The sequence below is a fragment of the Cherax quadricarinatus genome, chromosome 28, assembly GCF_038502225.1.
Source record: "Cherax quadricarinatus isolate ZL_2023a chromosome 28, ASM3850222v1, whole genome shotgun sequence".
NCBI classification, from domain to species: Eukaryota; Metazoa; Arthropoda; class Malacostraca; order Decapoda; family Parastacidae; genus Cherax; species Cherax quadricarinatus.
This window is the reverse complement of record NC_091319.1, coordinates 15,784,294-15,795,116: the sequence shown is the minus strand read 5'-3', so window position 1 is coordinate 15,795,116 and position 10,823 is coordinate 15,784,294. Positions and strand designations below refer to the sequence as shown.

The following is a 10,823-nucleotide window of genomic DNA, read 5'->3' as shown; positions in this document are numbered from 1 at the left end:
GATAATAAGATATCTCCATTATAGAATAATTTATAAGATATTATAACCTTTATATTATAATAATAAGGTAAAAGGACCCCAGTGGAAATATGTCACTCGGTCTGACTTTTTTGGATTATCCTAGGTACTTTACACATATGCTGCTATGTATGATAATCTATGTAACTGTATTTGTGTATACCTGAATCACACTCGGCACTACCACTTCTATTACGCTCATAACTATGTTTACTTTTAATTTCCTTCTACACCTTGACAGCAACCTAAATTTCAGCACTCATTCAACACACACACAGCATAAAGAGTATCCAAAATGGTTGGAATCCTCTCTAACCCTTTCACTCTGATAAGCTGTGAGCAGTAAATTTGGGCCTAGATATGAGAGAATACATCTATGTGGTATGTGTGCACCACATAAAACAAATCCTGCAAAACACAGTGCATAATGAAAGAAAAAAAATTGAGACAAATTTTCGATTAAAACAGCAACTTTGCAGTGTTTTTTCGTATGTTTTTTATAGTTGTATTTGCAATTTCTTGGTCTCATTTGATAGAATGGAAGATGTATTACAGAAATAGAGATGATTTTGATTGTTTTTAGTATTGAAAATGGCTTGAAACTGAGCTCAAAGTAACGGAAATGTTAAATTTTTGCCGATGTTCAAGAGTAAACAAATGACCTCACACGTCTAATACACGCCAGCTGGTGGGTCTAATATATGTTCAGAAATGTGGTGATATTATTTATACAATTATTGCAATATTGCATGACAGTAAATCTTCTATTTTTTGGTTTGAATAAAAATTCATTATGTGAATTAAAAATCAAAATGGAATTCATTTGTAAAGCCTGAAAACGTAACTAATGAACAGAGGAAATGTTAGTTTAGTGCCAGGAATGCCTGAATTCTTTATTCTGGACCCTATTTTGAAAATGGAATATTTTGAACTTTGCACTAAATTGGCCAAATTACCAATTTCCAATCACTTATTTTGTAGTCATTCATTCATTAGAGGTTCGCCAGTACTTCCGGCCCGGGTCTTCTCCATATGGTGACCCGGCTGTGGCCCCAGGTTGGGGGTGTCGTTCATCTTCTTTCTTCTGTCTTCTTTCTTGGGCCCTCCGGCTGGAGGGTAACATCTTCTCTCTTGCGGCGACTCCCCAGAGGGGAGTGTCATCTCGCTTCTCATCTTCATCAGCAGGCGTCACTTGGTCTTCATCAGCAGGCGTCCACTTGGGCTTCATCGACAGGCATCGCTAGGGTTGAGGGTCTTCGGGCACTTGTTGTCCCGTCAAGTTGTTTGTAGTGTGGCATGGGTTCTAGGCGAGTTCAGACTTTTACCTAGAAAACAGGTACAGGCTCCATTGGATTTTTTTTTTTTTATTTTTAAAGCGGTGGGGGAGGGGAGGTAGGGGAGTGAAAGAAGGAAGAGTAGGAGAGTTAATAGATGGAGAGGTAGTGTCGACTCCTAGTTGTATGTGGCATCGTCATCGAGGCGGTGAGTGGGCAGCCAGGACTGGGATGAGAGTTCCCAGGTCTCGGACGGCCAGGTACACCAGCCGGGCTGCGGTATCTTCTCGGTTCGGGTCCCCAGGCGCCATTGGGAAGTGCCTCTGTCGGAGTGGCACCGTCGCGGGGCAGTTGAGGAGGTAGTGCACTAGTGGCTCGGGGACCATTTGGTTGCAATGGCAGCAGCACTCCTCTTGCACACGGTCGATGAGTCTTCTGGCAGTAGGGTAGCCAAGTCGCAGTCGGTGGATCCCAACCTGCAACTTCCTGTCTAGCTTCCGCATGTTGGAACAGTTGAGTTGGCGATTTCTTGTTCTCAGTCGATAGAATAGAAGTAATACTAGTGAAATAGCTAAGTAGCTGGTCGACTGGAATAAGGTAATTGTCCTAAAATGGGAATCAAAGTCGGCAAAATCGCCGATGTGTAAATATCGCTGACACATCAAAATTCGCGAGTATAATTTCGTCAATTTTCCATCAAATTTCGTACTTTTTGTTTTATTACCTTCAGAAAAAGAATCTATACCATTTCATAAGAAAAAATAACAAAAAATTTTTTTTTGAAAATTCTTGGACACTGGTGCACACTTTGAAATTTGGCTTCTGGACCCTGAAAGGGCTAAGATATGCTACTCTGTACCACAATCAGCTCTATTCACACTATACTATTCACTTATCTATCCCTACCTCACTTATGCCACTTGTGCTTTGGGATCAACAGCAGCAACCCACCTAAAACCAATAATAACCCAACAAAAAGCCACAGTAAGAATTATCACATAATCCAATCCCAGGTAACCCCCCCCCCCACTCTTCAAAGACCTAAACTTAATCACTGTTCAGAGCATCCACACTTACTACTGTGCAACCTACATTTACAGAATCATAAATTCCAATATTAACCCTGAACTAAAATGCTTTCTTGAGAGTTGTGACAGGACCCATAGGCACAAAACCAGACACAAAAATCTCTATGACATTCCCCGTGTCTGGCTAAATCTATACAAACGTTCAATGTGCATTAAAGGGCCTAAAATCTGGAACTCCCTACCCAAAAACTCTAGAATTGCAGACTCGGGCAGCATTTTCAAAACTACCATCAAAAAACATCTTATCGCCTTAACACACCCCACCATCAACTCACTACATGAAAACCATCCATTTATGCACACACACACATCCTCCTCCTGACCCAAATGACTATGAACATAAAATTGCCTAATAAACCTCAAGCTAGTCCTAAGTTTGCCTGAGATACTTCAATATAGGAGCTTTAATAGAAACTGTGTATCATGCCAAGACAAAACCATTCTCATTACTTCTTTTGCATATTGTTATATTCTTTAATGTTTTGAACTACCTCACTATTGTACATAAATCCATATAATAATTTGTAATTTGAACTAACTCACTATTGTAAGTAAATCCATTTAATCATTTGTAATTTGTTATATAGAATAAGAATTATTATTAGTCTGCCCAAAATACCTAGGCTTGCAAGGCATGCTAGTGGCCTTCTTTGTAATTGTTGTTTTATAATATGTAAACCACCCATTGTAATCTTTACAGAGAAATAAACATTTCAATTTCAAGTTCAATTTCTTTTACATACCCTATCAGACTCGTCGATCAAACTCTGCAACTTCTCTTTAGAATCTCCTAAAAGCACAGTGTCATCAACAAAGATCATTATTATTATTATTATAATCAAAGAAAGCACTAAACTGACAAGGGTCATACAGTGCGTGGGGCAGAAAATAGTGCTGAGGCAATAAACAGCTAGGTGGAAAGGGGTTCAGAGGTGAAGGGAGAAAAAGGGCTGGAAGGGACGCTAAGGGCTATATGTCAAAATTCGAATAGTAAAGCAGTTGCTTACAAAAAGTCAAAAAGTAATTGTAGGTCAAAGGCAGGGCCATCTGCAAGAAGGAAAGATAAGGTATGAGCGGTAGGGCGGTGGCGGTGTTGGAGGTAAATCCTGCGAGCTTGCTGGTAAACTGGGCAATCCACAAGAAAGTGAAGAACTGAAATAGGGACCTGACAAACCTCACAGAGAGGAATAGGGTGTCATTCCATGAGATACCCATGGGTAAGGCGAGTATGGCCAATGTGGAGATGGGAGAGCGCAGTCTCCCGAGTACGGCAACAGTGGTAAGATGGCCACAGACCTAAAAGCGGTTTAATAGAGTGCAATTTGTTATGTTGCGTGTCCGAACATCGTTGTTACCAACGGCCGCAAAGACAGGCAGAGATGACTGTAAAATAATCTCTGAATGGAATACCTTTATAGGAAACCGGAAGATCATGTATCGCTGACCGCGCAGCAGGATCTGCCTGTTCATTGCCCCACACATCAATGTGTCCAGGGACTCAACAGAAAACAAGAAAACAAAGTCTTTGTTTTTGCTAGTCACATGGCGCAACCATAGTTGAATGCGAAGGATTAATGGATGAGGGGAATCAAATTGTTTAATGGCTTGTAAAGCACTGAGGGAATCTGAAATGATCACAAACGTTGAAGGAGACATGTATTATGTAATACGGAGAAGCACTATGAGGATGGCATACAACTCGGCAGTAAAAATAGTAGCCGAGTCTAACAAATGACCTCACACAACATTGTCAGAAGATTTAGAACCATCTGTATAAACAGCGACGGCATGAGCATGTGACCGGAAGTGATCAAGAAAAAGACAGCGGGAAGCAGTTGTAGGTAAGAGAGCTTTGGCGCACGGCAGTAGCAGCAAAGAGCAACTGTGACAACTCCCACTTTGTGTTAGATTCTTGATCTTTTAATCCCACGCCTCTTGCCAACACTTGGGCACTCACTTCTCTTACAACCCCATCTATAAATACGTACAGTGGACCCCCAAGTTTCGTAATTAATCTGTTCCAGAGAGTCGGCCGAATGACAAAATTGCCAAATGGCAAAACCATTTTCCTTATAAGAAATAATGAAAATAAAATTAATCTGTTCCAGACACCCAAAAATATTAAAAAAATATTTTTTTTCAAATTAAATAAAGATTTATATACAGAAAACAAGGAGAAATCAAGTACGTACATACATATATAAAATAATAATAACATTACACTTACCTTTATTGAAGACTTCTGGGTGGATGGAAGATGGGAGGAGGGGACAGGAGGAAGGTGTACACTATTGTTTGGAAGGGGAATCCCCTTCCATAAAGACTTCAGGTACTAAGTCCTTTTCTGGGGTTATGTCCCTTCTTTGTTTTTTAACCCTTTGACTGTTTTGGTCGTATATACATGTATATATGTCTTACGAGCCAGTGTTTCGGATGTACATATACTTAATAATTCTATTGGCTTCAAATCAAGCAGGAGAAAGCTGGTAGGCTCACATGTGAGAGAATGGGTCTGTTGGTCAGTGTGCACTGTATAAAAGAAATCCTGCAGCAAGCAGTGCATAATGAGAAAAAAAAAAATTCAACTGTGTTTTTGGATTAAAATGCTGACTTTGAGTTGTGTATTTTCGTATAGTATTTATGGTTGTATTCTCATTTTCTTGGTCTCATTTGATAGAATGGAAAACATATTACAGAAATAGAGATAATTTTGATTAGTTTCACGATGAAGACTACCTTGAAATTGAGCTCAAAGTAGCGGAAATGTTCGATTTTTACCAATGTTCAAGAGTAAGCAAATCACACCACACATCCATGTTAACTGGGGACTCTAATATTCTTTCACTAGTGCACTGATATTATTTATACCATTTTTACAATAATGCAGTAGTCTGCTTAACAGTAAATCTTCTATTTTTTGTGAATAAAAAATCAAAATAGAAAGCAAGAGTAATATAAGAGGGACCTAGAGACATGAGTAATAAACAAAGGATATGTTATTTTAGTGCCAAGAATGTCTGCATTGTTTATTTTGGACCCTGTTTTGAAATTGGCATCTTTTTTAATTTGCATGAAATTGGCCAATTTATTACCACTATTGGGTAGTTCAAATCAGTAAATGGGTGGCTTTTTGCACTCATTTGATAGAAAAAAATGGAGTTCTAAAGAAATAGCTATGAGTTTGGTCGACTGGAACAATGGAATTGGCTAAAAATAGGGCTCAGTCGGCGAAATCGCCGATGAGTATATGTCGCCGAGATCGCTAACTTCGCAGGAGCGTAATTTTGTGAGGCTTCGACCAAATTTTGTACTTTTGGTGTCATTACCATTGGGAAAAGATTCTCTATCATTTCATAAGATAATTTTTTTTTTCAAAAATTTTTTTGACATAGAATGACAGTTTTAGAAAGGGGCTTGCGACAGTCAAAGGGTTAATGACACTGGGAACAACTTGAGAGTCACTGGACCCCTGTTGCACAAAATATCTGTCCAGAGAGCTGTTTCTGGCATTTCTTTAAGATTTGTCTGAAGTGGGACACAACACTGTCAATGTACATGTTGCCAACACAGCCTGCAACAGCTCTGTCAGGGTGAAGTTCATCCATAAATAATTGCACTTCAGTCCACTTTGCATAAATGTCCTTAATCGTTGAAGAAGGCAACTTCCTCCATCTCTCTTCCTCCTCCTCTGCAGCAGTTTCCTGAGTTGTGGTCTCTTGCTGTTGCAGATGAAGCTCTTGCAGCTCTGCAGTGGTTAGCTCTTCATCGTGGTCCTCCACCAACTCTTCCTCGAAACTCACATCCAACCCCATGGAATTCCTCAATACCACAATACTTTCCACAACTGGTATAGGCTTCTTAGGGTCAGCCCCAAACCCTTCAAAATCCCTCTCTTGTACACATTGTGGCCACAATTTTAATTTTCTCCAAGCAGAATTCAAAGTTCTGGAAGTCACTCCCTCCCAAGCCTTACCTATAAGGTTTATGCAAGTGAGGATATTGAAGTGATCTTTCCAGAACTTTCTTAGGGTCAATTCAGTGTCTGACATAACTTCAAAGCACTTTTGAAATACTGCTTTGGTGTACAGTTTTTTGAAGTTTGAAATGACCTGCTGGTCCATGGGCTGGAGGAGAAGATTTGTATTAGGGGGCAAGAACTTCACCGTGATGAAACTCAACTGCTCCACCATTTGCTATTCCAAGTCTGGAGGATGAGCAGGAGCAATGTCCATTACAAGGAGGCACTTGAGTGGCAATTTATTTTCCAGGAGGTATTTCTTTACACTGGGGCCAAACACTTCATTAAACCAGTCAAGGAAAATTTCCCTTGTGACCCATGCCTTACTGTTAGCCTTCCACATCACACACAAATTACTCTTGGTGATACTGTTTTTCTTGAACACTCTGGGATTTTCAGAGTGATACACCAGTAAAGGCTTCACTTTGCAATCCCTAGTATTATGTACTACAAAACATGAGAGTTAGCCTGTCTTTCATAGGCTTGTGTCCTGGGAGTGCCGTTTCCTCCTGCATAATGTAGGTCCTCTTTGGCATTTTCTTCCAAAAGAGACCTCTTTCATCACAATTGAACACTTGTTGGGGTTTGAATTCTTCAGTGTTTATGTACTCCTTAAATTCCAGTGCAAACTTCTCAGCTACTTTTTTGTCAGAACTGGCAGCCTCACCATGCCTTACCACACTGTATATGCCACTATGCTTCTTAAATCTCTCAAACCAACCTTTGCTGGCCTTAAAATCACAAGCATCACCTCTCGTTGCAGGCATTTTCTTTACAAGATCGCCTTGCCTTTTCACATATTATCGACTGCATAATACTATCTCCTGCTAACTGTTTTTGGGTAATCCACACCAACAATAACCTTTCCACTTCTTCAAGGGTTTGCGATCTCTTTTTTGTCACCATATCTAACACTTTTGCAACAACAGCACACTTTATTTCCTTTCCGTTCGCCACGATCGAAGTGATGGTTGAATGGGGTTTGCCAAACATCCTGGCAAGTTCTGTAACACGCACTCCGCTCTCATATTTTTCAATGATTTCCTTCTTGAATTCGATTGTGTTCCTCACTTTCTTTACCAAAGGGCTGGCACTTGCTTTCCTTGAGCCCATGGTGACTTACACCTACCATCCGACTTATGATCAAGCTTGGTTCTGACCAACCGGTCGTAAGTCAAAATGGACGTAAGTCGAACCTTTGAAAATTGCCGACATACTGGGTAGGGCATAATGTCAAACTTTTCCTATGTAAACTACCTACATAGTTCTGTAATGTAATGTACAATCATTATTTCATTCTTTTTACCGTAATTTACTTCTATTATATTTTAATTATTTATTTACTGTATATAATGTATACATGGTAGTGAACTGTATTGTAAATTTTACATCACATACAGTATCATATGTTACTGTTATCTTTATGTATTGTTGACACAGTGGAATGGGAGAATACCACTGGTAGTGTCATCCTGCCAGAATGTAGTATAACCTATACCCTAAGTAAAGAGAAACAACTCTGGAACATGTGTAATACATAGCTGGCTGGCTGGCCGGGTGGGTGATTGGCTGACTGAATGTGGCTCTCTCTGTCTCTCTCTCTCTCTCTCTCTCTCACAGGTACACGTAAGTAAAGTTATCATTTTTTTTTTTCAACAAGTCGGCCGTCTCCCACCGAGGCAGGGTGACCCAAAAAAAGAAAGAAAATCCCCAAAAAGAAAATACTTTCATCATTCAACACTTTCACCACACTCACACATTATCACTGCTTTTGCAGAGGTGCTCAGAATACAACAGCTTAGAAGCATATACGTATAAAGATACACAACATACCCCTCCAAACTGCCAATATCCCAAACCCCTCCTTTAAAATGCAGGCATTGTACTTCCCATTTCCAGGACTCAAGTCCGACTATATGAAAATAACCGGTTTCCCTGAATCCCTTCACTAAATATTACCCTGCTCACACTCCAACAGATCGTCAGGTCCCAAGTATCATTCGTCTCCATTCACTCCTATCTAACACGCTCATGCACGCTTGCTGGAAGTCCAAGCCCCTCGCCCACAAAACCTCCTTTACCCCCTCTTTCCAACCCTTTCGAGGACGACCCCTACCCCTCTTTCCTTCCCCTATAGATTTATATGCTTTTCATGTAATTCTACTTTGATCCATTCTCTCTAAATGACCAAACCACCTCAACAACCCCTCTTCTGCCCTCTGACTAATGCTTTTATTAACTCCACACCTTCTCCTAATTTCCACACTCCAAATTTTCTGCATAATATTTACACCACACATTGCCCTTAGACAGGACATCTCCACTGCCTCCAACCGTCTCCTCGCTGCTGCATTTACCACCCAAGCTTCACATCCATATAAGAGTGTTGGTACTACTATACTTTCATACATTCCCTTCTTTGAATCCATAGATAATGTTTTTTGACTCCACATATACCTCAACGCACCACTCACCTTTTTTCCCTCATCAATTCTATGATTAACCTCATCCTTCATAAATCCATCCGCCGACACGTCAACTCCCAAGTATCTGAAAACATTCACTTCTTCCATACTCCTCCTCCCCAATTTGATATCCAATTTTTCTTTATCTAAATCATTTGATACCCTCATCACCTTACTCTTTTCTATGTTCACTTTCAACTTTCTACCTTTACACACATTCTCAAACTCATCCACTAACCTTTGCAATTTTTCTTTAGAATCTCCCATAAGCACAGTATCATCAGCAAAAAGTAACTGTGTCAATTCCCATTTTGAATTTGATTCCCCATAATTTAATCCCACCCCTCTCCCGAACACCCTAGCATTTACTTCTTTTACAACCCCATCTATAAATATATTAAACAACCATGGTGACATTACACAACCCTGTCTAAGACCTACTTTTACCGGGAAGTATTCTCCCTCTCTTCTACACACCCTAACCTGAGCCTCACTATCCTCATAAAAGCTCTTTACAGCATTTAGTAAATTACCACCTATTCCATAAACTTGCAACATCTGCCACATTGCTCCTCTATCCACTCTATCATATGCCTTTTCTAAATCCATAAATGCAATAAAAACTTCCCTACCTTTATCTAAATACTGTTCACATATATGCTTCAATGTAAACACTTGATCTACACATCCCCTACCCACTCTGAAGCCTCCTTGCTCACCCGCAATTCTACATTCTGTCTTACCTCTAATTCTTTCAATTATAACTCTACCGTAAACTTTTCCTGGTATACTCAGTAAACTTATTCCTCTATAATTTTTACAATCTCTTTTGTCCCCCTTCCCTTTATATAAAGGGACTATACATGCTCTCCGCCAATCCCTAGGTACCTTCCCCTCTTTCATACATTTATTAAACAAAAGTACCAACCACTCCAACACTATATCCCCCCCTGCTTTTAACATTTCTGTCATGATCCCATCAGTTCCAGCTGCTTTACCCTCTTTCATTCTACGCAATGCCTCACGTACCTCCACCACACTTACATTCTGCTCTTCTTCACTCCTAAAAGATGGTATACCTCCCTGGCCAGTGCATGAAATTACCGCCTCCCTTTCTTCCTCAACATTTAAAAGTTCCTCAAAATATTCTCGCCATCTACCTAATACCTCCCTTTCCCCATCTACTAACTCCCCTACTCTGTTTTTAACGGACAAATCCATACTTTCCCTAGGCTTTCTTAACTTGTTTAACTCACTCCAAAATTTTTTTCTTATTTTCATTAAAATTTCTTGACAGTGCCTCTCCCACTCTTTCATCTGCTCTCCTTTTGCACTCTCTCACCACTCTCTTCACCTTTCTTTTACTCTCCATATACTCTGCTCTTCTTATAACACTTCTGCTTTGTAAAAACCTCTCATAAGCTACCTTTTTCTCTTTTATCACACCCTTTACTTCATCATTCCACCAATCACTCCTCTTTCCTCCTGCCCCCACCCTCCTATAACCACAAACTTCTGCCCAACATTCTAATACTGCATTTTTAAAACTATTCCAACCCTCTTCAACCCCCCCCCTCACTTTACTAGCCCATCTGCCAATTGCTTATATCTAGCCCACCTTTCTGTACAAAAAATACAATAAGAGCAGCATCGCCACTTATACTTATATCTCTTAAGATTAACTAAGCAATGATGAAATCAGTGATAAAACTTCAAAGACTCCTACATTCCTGTTAGGTAGTGTATTTAAAAAATAATAAAGTTATTGGGTTTATACACATTTAAGATTCAATTTATAAGGTTCAGTTATTCTCTTTGAGAAGAGACCAGGTAGTGTTTCTTACAGGTTGAATTGATTTTGCCTTTTATGTGCACACAGTGTGAGATCCTCAAAGAGTGATTTGCCTTGTGTTATGGTCATCTACAAGGAGATGTTTGAGGGGAGGGTTAATATCTCTTA

The 10,823-nt window shown here is 39.8% G+C and overlaps 1 protein-coding gene across 1 annotated transcript in view; it reads right to left on the bottom strand.

Annotated features, from left to right (window-relative positions):
- Window positions 1-828: 828 nt before the first annotated feature.
- Window positions 829-10,823, bottom strand: part of LOC128693341 (uncharacterized) — a 110,765-nt gene continuing 100,770 nt past the window's right edge. Inside the window, exon 4 of the mRNA XM_053783025.2 lies at window positions 829-1,343. Within this exon, the coding sequence (XP_053639000.2) occupies window positions 1,340-1,343 (4 nt within the window). The 3' untranslated portion in view covers window positions 829-1,339. The remainder of the gene's footprint in view (window positions 1,344-10,823) is intronic.